This window comes from Myxocyprinus asiaticus, chromosome 25, assembly GCF_019703515.2.
Source record: "Myxocyprinus asiaticus isolate MX2 ecotype Aquarium Trade chromosome 25, UBuf_Myxa_2, whole genome shotgun sequence".
NCBI lineage: Eukaryota > Metazoa > Chordata > Actinopteri > Cypriniformes > Catostomidae > Myxocyprinus > Myxocyprinus asiaticus.
Genome location: NC_059368.1, coordinates 12,522,428 through 12,537,756, shown reverse-complemented (window position 1 = coordinate 12,537,756; position 15,329 = coordinate 12,522,428). Strand labels below are relative to the sequence as shown.

Below are 15,329 nucleotides of genomic sequence, written 5' to 3'. Positions count from 1 at the left end.
GTGAAGCTGGTTTATCTAATTAAGAAGCCTGGTAGGGTCACAAGCACACCAGCATGCCATGCAGGGGGACCAGCAATGCTGGATTGTTTAGCAGTGTGGGGAGCGCCCCACCCTTTTTTAGCCAATAAGAAAACTAGCTAATCAGAAATGCTCTCTGCCTTTCTATGCATTCCAGAGGGTCAGAGGTTAGCCTCTGTGGGTACACACAAAATCAGAATGTGCCCATGAGGCAAAGATGGCAGCTTCCACAGATTTTCAGGGCTGCATGCGCTAGCCGAGCAGATGCCATTGAAATGAATGGCCTTGGCACTTTCAGGTTTGCGGGCATCAGGTTTGCTGACGTCTTTGGAGGGAGGGGTTTTGAAGAGAGGAAGTGTGGTTGAAATCAGCACCTTTAAACACTAGTGGTCAAAGGTGTAAACCTGGTGCTTCAGAGACAGACAAGGAACCATTAACATCAGCCTATTTTATTTCATAAAATTCCTTGCCACCGAAAAAACATTGTGTTCCTAATTTTGTGTAATTTTCTGTATGTTAGTCTTTTTCATTTTTTTAAAGACAAATAATAGCACAGTGAACAGTTCATATCAGGGAAACAACAAGGGAAATCACAACTTGGACAAAATGAGTTTCACAGTCATTTTGCAGTGGAGCTATAAATCTTTCTTCAGGGTTTGTTACTGAATGTTCAATGCCATTGTCAGTTACTGCTGCCACCCTTATAATATGAGAGATCTTTCTGCAGTCTATTATGCAGGCTGATAGTGAATGATGAAACAGTGAAGTTAATCAGTGTAATAGTAATGCTGGATTTTGATTATTGTTATGAAATTATCACAAGTCTTTTCAGCTGGTTGTCATTAAGTAGAGCTTGATATCAGTAATTTTCCTTGCCAGATACCTTATGGCTTTAGATATATGTGTGTGTGTGTGTGTGTGTGTGTGTGTGTGTGTGTGTGAGTCTGTTTTGGGGCGGTGGGGCGGAAGTTAGATAAACTCTGCCATTCTTTTTACAGGTCCAACGATCACAGCTGCTATCCAATATGCCGTCAATCTTTCTTTCCCTTTCTCAGATTTCCCCTAATGTGCTTCTGTTACCTCAGTTCCTTGTTTTTTATGTTTCTCTAACTGAGGTGATGCTTTTAGATGAGAGTGAGGCACAGAAGAACTTAAATGATTGTGTTCAAAGCAGAATCTCAGGCGGTGCAGTACAACAAATCTATTCAGATTTAAACAGCAGATTTAGGAGCTGTTCAAACCAAATGTGTTCTTGTGCTTAGTAAAGGTAGAGTAGAACAGATCACAGGTGTCTCGTGACGAGTTTTTAACTTGACACGATGTCTAAAAAAACGTGCCACTCCTGCGCGAGACAGTGAAAACATAAACAGCGAGACATGGCGCATCAGTCGAAGACGTCTATCTAGTGCATGTTAACATAGAAAAACTATTGCAAAACAGTGTATATGGACACAAAAACACAGTCTGTGTGAACGGCCCCTTAAGGCAGCTGCCATGATTATCTGTGTGCATCTTGTTTCCTTTCCCCTGTGCACGAGAATCAACAATTAATTTTGAGTCGATACATTGGTTCCTGTACCAGTACATTTATGCTGCTTCTGTATGCCACTAAACATCTGTGTAAACACTGTATAGATGGCGCTTAGATGTGGCTTCTGTGATTATGGAGTATAGAAATGGCCTTATTAATATTCATAATGTTGTAAGGGGCCTTCTAAATAGAGCTGCAGGGACATCCCATGATCTCAGACTGGATTTCCAGGATACCAAAGAACCAGATGGAAAACAAGCAGAAAGCTCAGATCATAGGTATAGATAATGTTACAAGACGCACTACCCGCCTCGTGTTGTTTCCCATTTTCGGCAGGTACTTCCACAGCCCCACTGACACTAAGGAGCTTCTCTACGATCCAGCATCCGTCATGAACGGAGACACGCTGAAATTCTGCCAAAAAGAAGCCTGGTGCAAGATGTCCTTCTTCGTCCTCTCATTCTTCTACTATCTCTACTGGTGAGTCGATATCCAAACTTACTCAAACTCAACCAAATTTACTTGACTATAAATGGGATTCTGTGCAACTTTGATTTTATTAAACAGATTTTATTGGCAAGTGATGTGCAACAGGTATGCTCATTTGGTGTCCTAAGCATATCCAAAATATGACTCCTATCTTCTATGTCTCTAGGGGGGCGATTTCAAAACGAGTTATTTTTGCAGGGTGGAAACAATAAATGCTTTTTTGGGGCTGGAGAGGAAACAAAACTTTATTTCTATTATTAAATATGACATTTTTAAAGAGCACCTATTATGGTTTTTAAACATGCCTAATTTTGTTTTAAAGGTCTCATACAATAGATTTACATGCATCCAAGGTCAAAAAACACTTTAATTTGCTCATAATTTATATTGCAGCATTACCTTTTTTTCCCAGTGTCAAAAACAACTCGTTCAATGATCCGTTCTAAAGGATTCATTCTAAACTCCTCCTTTCAGAGAGCCTACTCTGCTCTGATTGGTCAGATGTACCAGTCTGTTGTGATTGGTCTACCGTTTAGTGTAGTGTTTGAGGGCGGGTCAAAGCTGTTCGCGAGCAGCCAATGAAGACCAGAGGCGGGTTTTTTGTTACCAAATTATGTAGGTTAGTACAGGAAGTAAGTCTGGAATTACTAACGACTCGTTTCAGGTGTTCAGAATCGGTTCTTTCTTTTGGGAGTCAATAACTCCATTTGTCGTGCACTTTGATTTTTGAAACTTTGCAGAATTTTTTACTTTAACAAACAGGTATGTAACACATTACATGAAAGGGAATATTTGAAAAACCATAATAGGTGCTGTTTAATGACTAGAGTCAGTAAATCATAAGTAAAATCTAGAAATTTTCTGTATATTAACTAGAAATAAAACTTTAAAAAATATATAAAACATTCTACAGAATGAAAAATTCATCATAATTATGCTTTTTATTTTTTAGTTTATTTATTTGTTTTTTGCATATTTTCACTCCTGATATGTCAAATTTGTCTTTACAGCCAAATATGCTTTTTAGTGTGTGCCTTTGCTATAGTATAAGCTACCTAAAGCCTATAGCATAGCAGAGATGTATACTTAAACAAGCATTTGAACTGACATGGACTCTGCGCACTTGGATGGCGCCAGGAACATGCCTTTGGGTAGAATTCCTGTTTCTTTTTTTCTTCCACATTATATCACTTCACATTAAATGTTAATATACACATATATACACACATATTCTATAATGGTTAACCCTTCCAGAGCACAGCCCTTATGACCATTTGTCGGATCAAAGGCAATTGCTATATATCAGCCACAAGAGAGTTATACGTATAGTCTACATTATTTAACACAATTTGCTTCTGAAATGGAAATTCTAGGTATGTGTAAAAGTCTTTAACATAACCGTTTTACCCCTTTTTTTCTCCAGCATCTATTGGGACTCACCCCCTCTTTAAGGAGTGATGGTAGTGAGTTGGTGTTTATTCCCCAATGGTTATGCACCTTGTGAAACTGACCTTCCTGAACACCTGTCCTTTACCTGTCCTGTACACACTGCACAAATGTTGTGCTATGCATTGTGAAAGATTCACAGCTCTTATTCCTATCACAACACTCTTCAAGGTCTTCTACCAATGGTCTCTGTGACCTTTTAACCCCCTAATCTAATTGCTTGCCTCTGTTGCTACCTTCTTAAAGGTGCTGTAAGCGATTGTTATGGAATGGGTTACAGACAATAGCCGCTTTTCCACCAATGGGCTGAATGGCTCTGAACACGGTGAGTAATGGTTCCAATAGCATTTCCAATTGTGCACGGTTCAGTGTGGTATGATTACAAAACGTTCCCAGCCCAAATTTCACAGCACATTTAGCCAACCATACTCAGGACAGAAAACCGTGCTGTTGGAATGCCTTTAGTGATATGGGGACTCACGACTGGTCACTTGGCCACTATTTTGATTCTATTCCAGATTTCGAAGCACCACAATAGAAAAAGAAACTGTAACTGTGTCAAGGAGCCTGATTCAGCACAGAATGGCAGGGTTCAGCAATAGTACCTGTTCAGCCTGATGGTAGAAAAGTGCCTAACGTCTCTATTTCCTGAACGATATCACTGAATTGGTTGTCCTGAAATATCACACCTGTGTCTGTGACAGCCAGAGGCTCTGTAAACAGCTAAAACATAATGTGACCACGGTCATATTCTTTGTTTTGCCTATCAGGAGACTTTGAGGCGCTTTCTGCATGTCAGTCATTTTATGCGTTCATAGGGTAGCCCATATATGGGAAACATAAGCTGAGAGCATGGTAGCTTTGTAAGCTTTGTAAGCAGCTGTCAGTTATTAGTTTGTCCTGCAAGAACACTGCTGTGGCAGACAAGCCTCTTATTCATCGGGAAAATAGGAATCAGGAACCAGGTTATCAACCAAAAGACTTTTAATTAAACAAAACACAACATAAAAGTCCTTTTCAGTATAACAAAAGCACACACATAAACACTGACCCACACACACAGCGGCTGTTCGTCTCTCCCTATCTCTCGAACTGTGTACCCGGCTCCTCTTTATCCCTCTCACGGCTGATTGGGCTGATTCAGCGCCGGGTGTCCATCGTTACGGCCCGGCTACTGCTTTTGACTATTTTGACAACACCTAAGCTGGCGTCACACTTGCAGACTCAAAACAACTCATTTTTGGCTGAGGGTGTCACATTTGCTGACTGTTTTGCTGAGATCTTGCTCTCTTCAGTCGGAGGTATGACACACTTGCCGATTAAGAATGGTGGAGGGGTGACAAACATACAGACTCACCGCAACTCCTTCTCTCTCTGATTCCCTGTCACATGGAGCTCACCGAAATGACAACAGGAGTACCATGTGAGCATAAACAATTGGGTCACACTTTATATTAGGTGGCCTTAACTACTATGTACTAACATTAAATACATACAAGACTATCTATTTACTGTGTAACCACATGTTGTTCTGCAAAATTCCCACATTTTCTGCTACAGAGGTTGAGGTACGGGTAGGTTTAGGAGCAGTGGCGGGCCGTGCATTTACAGTCTAGGCCTTCAGTGTGATTCATGCCATTAAGAAAACACAGTTTCACAATGAATAAAACACCCTATGCCTTTGGGCATCATCCATTATGTCGCAGCTAACTAGTAATACCAATTTACATTTTAAAAACTCGTCCACGCTTGAAAGCCAGAACTTGAAATGACACTTAATGCTCAAGCAAGCCTAATTTTAACTGCAGCATGACATTTTTGTGAAATGAACGTCTCCCGAACAGACATTCAAAAATCATAATTTTTCAAATGAATCTACAAATGTTGCTTGCAATAAATTTCGTTTCGTCATGGTACACGGTTATGCTGCGTTCCGTTCAAATTGGATGTGGGATATTCCTACTTGATATCTCCGACCATAAATGCATTCCATTTCCTGATATTCGGAAGATGACGTTTAAGGAAACAAAACTGCAACGCTCCCGTTAGCTTAGCAGGGGTATGACTCGCATTAGAGATGTCTCCTAACAACCCAACTGATAAACAGTGCTGCAGCGCTAGCATTTGTGCAACAGGTGTACGATTATCAAAAGAGATTATAAAGTTTTATACACCTGTTTCTGCAGCAGGCGTTTGTTAAACAAGCTTTAATATCATGCAATGTGGAAATGAACACATTTATCGGTGAAATCAGAGATGAGAATTTCTGCACGAGCCTACAAGTTGTAATTCTGACTTTAAGATGCATTCCATTGCACTTTTCCTAGTAGGAGTTGTAAAATCTGACTTTCTGAGTTGAATGGAATGCAGCACTACCTTTCAAAACTTGATCCGACACTGAATGCTCCAGCACCCTAATTAACACTTAGAAAACTCCTGATGTTGCTATAACAATGCAAAAAGCACTTACCAATTTGCTTGAAATTAAAATCAGTCCTTCTTTCCTGTTTAATAAATTAAGCAATCACACAGTCATGCAGAACATCTCGTGTTTTTAAATCCATAAGGATCTCTTTCTCAAAGGCAATACCAGCAGTGATGACGGCCAACTCATCAGACAGCTTGATCTTACGCTTTTCGCTCTTGAATTACGTACATCACTTAAAGCGTGATTGCGTCACTTAACACCAGCTAGAAGGCCTCGACCGGGACATATCCTAAAGATCACACCCACCAAGAACAAATAAATCAATCTGATTGGCTGATGCATCTGACAATCTTACTTTAGTTGCCCATTCATTTGAACTGTTGAAGGATTCTGTGGAAATTCTGAAGGCTTGAGGGGGTGGAGCTCAGACTCACATGCTGCTTCGGGCATGCAATTTGTGAAACAGTTGTCACACTTTGCTTGTAAGCGTCAAGGAATACATTTTGACTGGATAAACTTTTCGTTTTTCTCTATTTGTTTGTAGATTAAATAAGAGTGGAAAGTGATTAAAAATACATAGGCAAAAAGGTGATTGAGAATTAAATGATGAAAAATATGTATTTATTTGGCATGTTAGGCCAGCAGAGAAGGCTTTGCTGGCCCTGAGAATTCGCCACTATTTAGGAGTAAGGGTAGGGTTAGTGTTGCGATTAGGGGTTAGAGTTAGGTTTTGGGGTATGGGTTGGGTTAGGGTTAAATTTAACAGTGTAACTAAAAATGTAATTAAATGCAAGTACTTTAAATGTAATTACAATGCAACAACATGTATGTGCATAATAAGTACATTGTATCAAATGGTTAGGTACATAGTAGTTAAGGCCACCTAATATAAAGTGGGTCCAACAATTGTAATAGAGTGATTTAGAATGTGATTTATGGAATAACTTGTGAAAGTGCAGGATTGTGTAGTTATGCCCCCAAGGTTTGACGTACAACACGTATGTCCATATGCATCTTTCAGTGAGTAAAGTAACTACGTTCAATAAAAGCAGACTGTTATGTCTCCGCTGTCTGATATCATTAGTTATTTTAGTGTTGGAGAAAAATGCTAGAAAAACACTTGGTGACAGAATCCTATGGAATACAATTAGCATTTGTGATAATATGCAGCTGAGTGAAATGAAAACGTTCAGATCATCTTCTTGATGTGTTTTCAGTTCTTCAGTAAAAGAAGAGTAGCATTTTATTTTACAGTACTGTTCTACATTTATGTACTATATAATTACAACTACAGTAATTACTAGGTACTAACCCTAAACCTTACCCAACCTTAACCTTAACCTTAACCCATATTAAGTACATGTAGTTACCTAATATTAATCAGTACTTTTTTCTTTGGGTAACTACCCAGTAAGTATACTGAAAGTACACATACTGTAAAATAAAGTGCAACCAAAGAAGAAGCTGGTTGGTCACTTGAAGAGAACACAAGAGCCTGCCTCAGTGACAGAATGATTTTTTAAAGCAAGCCTAATGTGTTTTTTCAGTTTTTGAAACATTTCTGCAGAACAAACATGGGTGTTTTCCAATCAGTTGCCGTTTTTAAAACTGGGATGGTAGTTTCTCAACCACTTTTCACGATTTGCCTACTATATCGAGATTCCCAACTTTCAGTGGATAGTTCAGAAATGCCCATCCAGGTTTGGAAACGCCCACTGATTACTACATTGACATTCCCTACTTTCATTTGATATTTGAAAAATGCCATCCCGGTTTGAATATTTTGGATACCCACAGATTGGGAAATGCCTGTAATTGTTCCGCAGAGACCTATACTTCATTAACTCAGCATGAAGTCCTGGTGGTCAAGTGATTAACAATTTTTGCTGACAGACACTAATGCACGCTCCATGTCCCACCTACTGGCTGGCGATTACGTACATGAAGCTCACGCCTGAAAATCACTGGAAAAATCGACTAGTGTGATGGCAGCTTTAGATTTCTTATCACTACTCTCCTATCTCTGATGGTCTCAGTGGTACAACGGTTACTTTGTAGGGAGGGTTTTTAAAAAGAGGGCGTGTCTAATTCTATGGCTTAGTCTGGCAGAAGTTCCTGAACAGCTAACATCGCTTACAGCACGTTTAACATCCGTATGGTCATTTTAAAGCAGCGAAACAAGATTTCTGCATTCAAATGTTATTTCTTGGATGGATTGACCCTGTCTGATTTGATGAATGCTGCCTATCTGTCTGCCCCTGCACAGTTTAACCCCTGTCGTTTTGTGGCTTGATCTTCTTACTTCGACTGTACTCACCCTCTAATAACCACAATGTTGTGCTCTCTCTTACAAATCAATTGCAAATCCAATATCAGCGCACTAGGCTATCCCCATCCAATTACAAAAGTAGCTTTGCCGTTCCCTCTTTTCTAAACACCATTCAAACCTAATGACTCAAGAAAGAAGCATGCCACTTTGATAGAAGTGAAAGAAAGAGATTTTTGGCAAATCTCACACTAGTTTTTCTCATATGTTTAAAGGGACAGTTCAACCTCAAGAATAAAAATTCTATTATCATTTACTCACCCTCATATGCTCATCATCAAACCTGTATGACTTTCCAACTTTTGTGGAACACAAAAGGAGATGTTAGGCATGTTTGGAGTTAATTAACAGAATTGTCTTTTGTGGATGAACTATCCCTTTAAATTTTATAAGGATTACAAAGACATATTGCTCGTGCTGATTATAGCTCGCCTCGAGCTAGATCACAGCTCAGATACATTTCTTATTGATCGTCCTCTTTTAACACTAACACGAAAAACGTGTTTGCAAGACACAGATAAGCCCCAGTCCTTAATCATACAGCACCTTCCATAGCAATTTTCCATAAAAAAAACAAAAAAAAAACTCTAGTTCGAAACCAGCCTTGAGCTGAATATAATCAAAGCACTCAACATTCAAAAAACATCTGCGAATTTATCTAAATATTTTCTGATGAGGTTAAATATATATGCTTCATATGCAGAATTGATGCACTGTTATAATTTACAAACAGCATAAATAGATAGACTTTTCAGAGATGGCATTTTCCATCAAAAAAATATAGATATGAAAGGATTCATGCTGCTACTTTTCTCACCCTCGCTTGCTCAAGATCTAAGACACAGCAAGCAAAGAACTGCTTATGCAGTTTTTATCAGGGCAACCCCTTATTATGTATTAATGTCTATGGACAGCAATCTGGCATGACATCAATGGCCTGTAGTGTGAAGTCAGCACAGAAATTCAACATACATCAGAAACATATGCCAGTGCATTCTAAATAAATACAGTCCATATCATCCAAGACCTGCCCGGAGTGATCCTCAAGCTGGTGAAGCTGTCATTTTCCATAGTGTTTTCCATAGTTAAAGCAACTCTTGCCTATATTTCCACCAACTGGGGAAGAATGCAGCAGTTTTATCTGGATAATTTGGTGAAAGAATGGTCTTTGTGTTTGTTGTTAGCTAGGAAATTAACTAATTAAGCCATTGCCTGACAGAATGATTGAACCCATGGGCATTAGCTCATTTCACAGAATTGTCTCAAAGAAAAGTAATGTGCATAAACTAAAAAGTCCCCATTTCAGTGCAGCCAAATGGATAGAATGAGAGTGTGGTGTTATATCTGGAATGCAGTTAATTAATTAGATTATATTAAAGGAATATTCCGGGATCAAAACAAGTTAAGCTCAACTGACAGCATTTGTGGCATAATGTTGATTACAACAACAACAACAAAAATTACCTCGTCCCTGATCTGAGCAGTACAAGACTTGGTGACTTTTCCTCCATTTGCCTTCTGAACATACAAAAAAAAATTATTTGGTAAGTTAATGGGGGGAGGCGACACCTTTGGTATTTGTGGTCAAAATTGACCAATCATTGAAAATGAATGGAAAAGACCAAAAAACAGAGCATTTTTTATCTGTCAAATACAATCATTAAAATCAGCTACAATGTAGAAAAAAACAAAACAGACAGATATTACAGGGTGGACTCTAAAACATCCTAAGTGCAAAACATACACACCCACTCACACACAAATAAACACACTCACACACACACACACACACACACACACACATGAACTGATGAGACTATAACACAGAGCTTTTTTTATTATTTGTCTAAAAAAGCAATTAATCAGTCACAATGCTAAACACACACACAGAAATGTGTAAGACGATAATACACTCACAATGCAGAACACACACACACACACACACACAGAACCAGGGCATCAATAAGTGGAGCTCAACAGCCATCGTTTGGTCATTGTTGGCATTACAAGTCATCTGTTGTTTTCCAGCTGATGGCACTAATCTGAAACACACACACGTGTTTGCAAAATACATTTTTACTATAGAAAGTTTAAAAATGTTCACTCTGATTATTTTTTATACTCTAATTTAATTTTCTGAATTTTACAGTTCATTTATGTTTCTTGATTTTAATTTTCTTGACATTATTATGCATTTATTTGAGTTATTACATTTTTATGTTTGAAATAAATTATTGATAGAAATATTCTGTCTTCTCTTTGTAACACCAGGGTCAGGTTTAATTTAAAGCATAATGACATTAACTGCAAAAACTGACACTTCTTCAATTTTAATCAATTTTAAAATGCTAAACTTGGACAAATAATAGTTTGATAATGTCTAAATATATATCCACATGCATATCTTGTGATAAAAGATAAAATTAGGTTACAACAAGCCATCAGACTACACAGTAGGTGGCTACAGCCATCTACTGGCTATTACTGGCATTACATGGTTTCAAGTCATGTTATTTATATTTTTTTTCACAAGATGGCAGCAATCTGCCTCCAATTTGTCACATTATCATATTATCTTCATGTTTCAACTTATAGAAGTGTAGGTTCTGAATTTTATTTTATTTTATTTTTTTATGTGCTTATTTGTATGTGAAAACTAATGGTAAAATTTAGAAATGTACAGTACTGTGCAAAAGTTTTAGGCACTTGGGGAAAATGTTGCATAGTGAGGATGTCTTAAAAAATAATGACATAAATAGTTTTCATTTATCAATTAACATCATACAAAGTCCAGTAAACATAAAAAAAAGCTAAATCAATATTTGGTGAGACCACATTTGTCTTCAAAACAACACCAATTCTCCTAGGTACACCTGGACACAGTTTTTCTAGGTTGTTGGCAGATAGGATGTTCCAAGCTTCATGGAGAATTTGCCACAGTTCTTCTATCTATTTAGGCTGTCTCAATTGCTTCTGTCTCTTCTTGTAATCCCAGACTGACTCAATATTCAGTGGGGTGCTCTGTTGGGATCATGCCATCTGTTGCAGGGCTCCCTGTTGTTCTATTCTATTCTATTTGCAAAAGAAATGTTTGGGAGTCTAAAATGTATATTTCCTATTGATACACTAAAGCTGAAAATATAAATAACCATCTTAAGACAAATGTTTTTGTGAAGCATCTTAAGACTTTTACACAGTACTGCACATGTAATAAGATCAAAATAGCATAAAATCCCAAAAGAAATGCATAATTTTATAGTTCTTCAGGAAAGAAGAAATGGTATCATTGTCATCATCAAAAAAAGGGTTACACATCTAACACTTCCGGTCAAAAATGACTGTGAATACCAAAGGGAGGTGCCATTTTTCAATACCATAGGAGGGTTAAAGAAAAGGAGGGACGAGTCAAAAATTAATTTTTGTGGTAATCAACAGTATGCCACAAATGCTGTCGATTGAGCTTAATATGTATTTGGAATATTCCTTAAGTATTCATCTGGAAGCATAGAAGCCTACAATTAATGGACATAGCTTTGGTGACAGTACAAGTGTTCATGGTGCATTATGTTCAAGCTGTGCAATAGAGGGTGATGTGACCTAGTTGGTAGAATTCTGGGGGTGCGTATCTAAAAGGTTACAGGTTCAAACCCCACAAGTAGTGATCCATTAACACCACTGTGTCATTGAGTAAGCCATTTCACCCCAGGTTGGGGTCTTTGGGCTAGTAAGCAACCACCCAGAACACTCTAGCAGCCACCTAGAAAAGGCCTGGCAACTATCCAAAACTACTGCAAAGCAACATACTAAAACCCACTCAGAACACCCTAGCATGGTGGAGGCAACCTTTGCATGACAAACACAGCTTTTATTTTCTTCAGAAAATTTAAAAATCTAGTTTGTTTTTATTGTTCTTCTGTTTTGTTTTATTTTATTCATATTTTTGCATTAGTTATTTACAAATCTATTTTCAACTGTTTGAAACTTATTTTCAAAAGTTTAAGATAAATCATATCTTCTGAAGATTGTTCAAATTGATTTGATTTAATTAATCATCGCTTGTTGAAAGCATGGTGCATGTTTGACATTATAAAATATATCCCTCTGATGTTTCAATGGGCATTTTAAATAGCACTTTAACCACCTTCAAATGAACAGACAAAAATAACTTTTAATATAGCCCACTTCCAATATATTGTGTAAGTTGTTATAATCGCTGCAATGCAACAAAAGTCACTGAGGTCTGCCAATGTTAAAGCAGGCCTGCTGAGTGAAAAAGTTTAAACCAGCCTATGATGGTTTGCTGGTCTTAGTTGGTTTAAGCTGGTTTAGCTGGTCTCTTAGCCTGGCCAAATTGGCGTTTAGCTGGTTTAACTGATCAGCTGGTCTTCCGAACAGCTGAAAACCACTCTAAAACAATCAAACCAGACCAGCCGGACCAGTGAAAACCACTGAAGACCAGCAAACCATTTTCGGCTGTTTTAAGCTGCTTTTTTAATAAGGAAGAATTGACTTTTCTCTCCTGTTTGTGGTCCTTTTTTGTCTAATTTTTCATTTTATTTGCACACAAAATCAGTGATGATTTTTTTATCTTGTCTTCCAGTATGATCTACTCCTTGGTGACCTCATAACAGAGTTGTCAGCCTCGAAGAAGTCCTCCAATCATAAGACACTGTTTTCAAAAGCGCTAAACTAAGTTTGGATGAAACAAGAGTACCAATTCAATTTATATTTGTCAGCTGGAGAAACTCTGCAGTGTCTGGACTGAACAGACTTAACCCTAACTTCCAAGAATACAAGAACCCTGTGTTGTTTACAATTCGGACTCAATTTCCTAGATGTCTCACGGACCGGTGTGACGCGGTTTCACAAGCTCACAGTAAAGTTTGCACTGATTGTCTCAGGCATAGTACAGAACATCATTTACCACTTTGAGGCACGAAACCTGCCAAACTTTACTCTCACTAAATGTAGCTCAAAATTCATGTTGGGTTTGAAAAAACGAAAGGAAATGATGACTAACTTGAAAAGCGAATGTTGCATTTTTATCAGCCACACACTTGGTTCAATAACATGTGAAAAGCTTTTGTGATATGTATTTTATGTGTATTTGTGCACTCCTAACATACGCATTTTTAATATGAAGTATGTATCTGTTGCATTACTTGTGTACATAGAGAAATTTGTGCAATGTGTTGGTGTCACTTGGTTGAAATGTTTTTGGACTTTATATTTACAAATGCTGATATTGAGGCTTTATTATAGAAACAAGCCACTTTTCCACAGTTTTGCACAAAAGTTGTTATGAGTCTGCACAATAGATACAGTTATTGGTTGTGGCGGGGGGGCGGAATCATATTTATATCCCCAGTATGAGTCTTCCAATATATTAGTGTATCAAACTGTCATAGATTTTTCAATATAGGGGGGAAAAAAAGCAGCCCTGGATAAAAAAAAAAAATCAGTTTCACATTTTGTTCAATCGTTATTATGTTAACTGTTTAGAAACAAAGGTCAGCAATACTGGAAGAAAAAAAAAGATATTTAAGAATATCATAGTTCAACTTAGACTGAATTGCTTTTCTTACTTTTTGCTTCCACCACACTGTAATTAAGAATTCATCAGAATCAGAGTAACCATATGAAGCATATACAAGCATTAACCCCACAGACACCTATGTGATGCTTCTGTTGAGCTCTGTTTATAATGCAGAGTACTTAAAACATCAGTAGACGTACGTCATAATTTTCATTGCTGGTGTAGGGGATAATAATAGCAGTCTTCAGCAGAAATGTCTCTGATGCTGTCATGTAGCCTGCTGTTTTCTGTATGCCTTATGTAGTTACATATATGATGACCAAACATTTTATATCCTTATTGTGTACATGTTCACCCATCCAAATATTAGTTAAGAAATTTGTATATGAAATAAAACAATGACTATTTTAAAACTATGACTATTTTAGGTGCTTTCTTATGCATTCATTGAAGGTGATGTAATATTTTCGATGTTGAGTTAACTGATCGCACTGTGAATTCGGCAACAGTCGTTTGAAAGTTTCACTGCTGAAATCGGTCTGTGCTTCCCGATATTCTAATTTCTGCCTCCCAGTGGCCGAAGCTGGAAGTGTTGTAGAACATAGGGGCACATGTAAGCTCCAGTTTTCAGGTGAAATGTCCACAGAGGGGGGCCGAAAGTGAGATGTATTTTTTGATGTAAATGATGTAATACAGTCAAAATGAATACATATTTTATTACATCTACCCACCAACCTACACCCCAACCCTAAACCTAATCATCACTGGAGTAAAAATGTAATTTTTGAGTGAAAATGCAGCCTCCAAATCATAGTCACCATTGTTTATTACATGATTATTTCCTGTTTCTCACAGGACTAGAACTTGTGTCTCAGAGGTTGCTCGTGCAACACGCTTTTAGTTGTGCTCAAGAGAAAATGTGTTCATGCTTGATTTGATGCAAAAATGTCTAATGGAGGATGACGATTGTCAGTATTTTGTCTGAATGTGCTTGATTTCAGGGTACATGAACTTTCACAACATGTTGATTTCCCATATTATCATGTTGTGTTGAAATACTTTCTCCTATTCCAGCTTAATATGCAGAGACTGCTATACAGTACTACAAGTAAGCTATTGGTAGGTTGATTCCCCTGAAAAGTGTAAACACTGTGGCACTATCAAAACGTAGCAGTGTTCGTTTGAGCATCCTGACCAGCTCGACATTGGCTCAACCTATGGCGTGAGTTTGAAACCTTTTGGTGATGCTAGTGGTAGAAATCACAAACTTAAGCTTTAAAGAGACACAAATCTCATATTTACCATTGGAGCACTGTCTAGTTTCAATTTCAGCTCTTATATGAGTGCTACCAAGAGAGCTGGAGGCATGTCATTTGTTTTGGTTTTTTACTGCATAATCATATTAATACATAAATTCTGTCATGATCCATATGTGGTTATTTCACTCAATTACCCACAAAGCAGTTCTCACATCTCCTCATTTGAATCCTCACCCTGGAGTGACTCGCTCAATACATCCATCTCAGACTGACGATTTCACATGTCTCCTCTTCAG

General features: G+C 37.8%; 1 protein-coding gene across 3 annotated transcripts in view; it reads left to right on the top strand.

The window, feature by feature from the left end:
- Positions 1 to 14,163, top strand: part of LOC127415712 (protein cornichon homolog 3-like) — a 69,958-nt gene extending 55,795 nt beyond the window's left edge. The window contains exons 5-8 of one of the 3 annotated variants that reach the window (XR_007892978.1): positions 1,883 to 2,029; positions 3,049 to 3,189; positions 3,462 to 3,498; positions 12,839 to 14,163. Coding sequence is in view for 2 of the 3 variants with exons in the window: in XM_051654546.1 (XP_051510506.1) it covers positions 1,886 to 2,029; positions 3,731 to 3,794 (208 nt within the window). In the remaining variant the exon portion in view is untranslated. Of the gene's footprint in view, positions 1 to 1,882; positions 2,030 to 3,048; positions 3,190 to 3,461; positions 3,499 to 3,730; positions 3,810 to 12,838 lie in introns of all 3 variants that reach the window. The other 2 variants (XM_051654546.1, XM_051654547.1) reach the window with 2 other exon arrangements.
- The last annotated feature ends 1,166 nt before the right edge of the window (positions 14,164 to 15,329 follow it).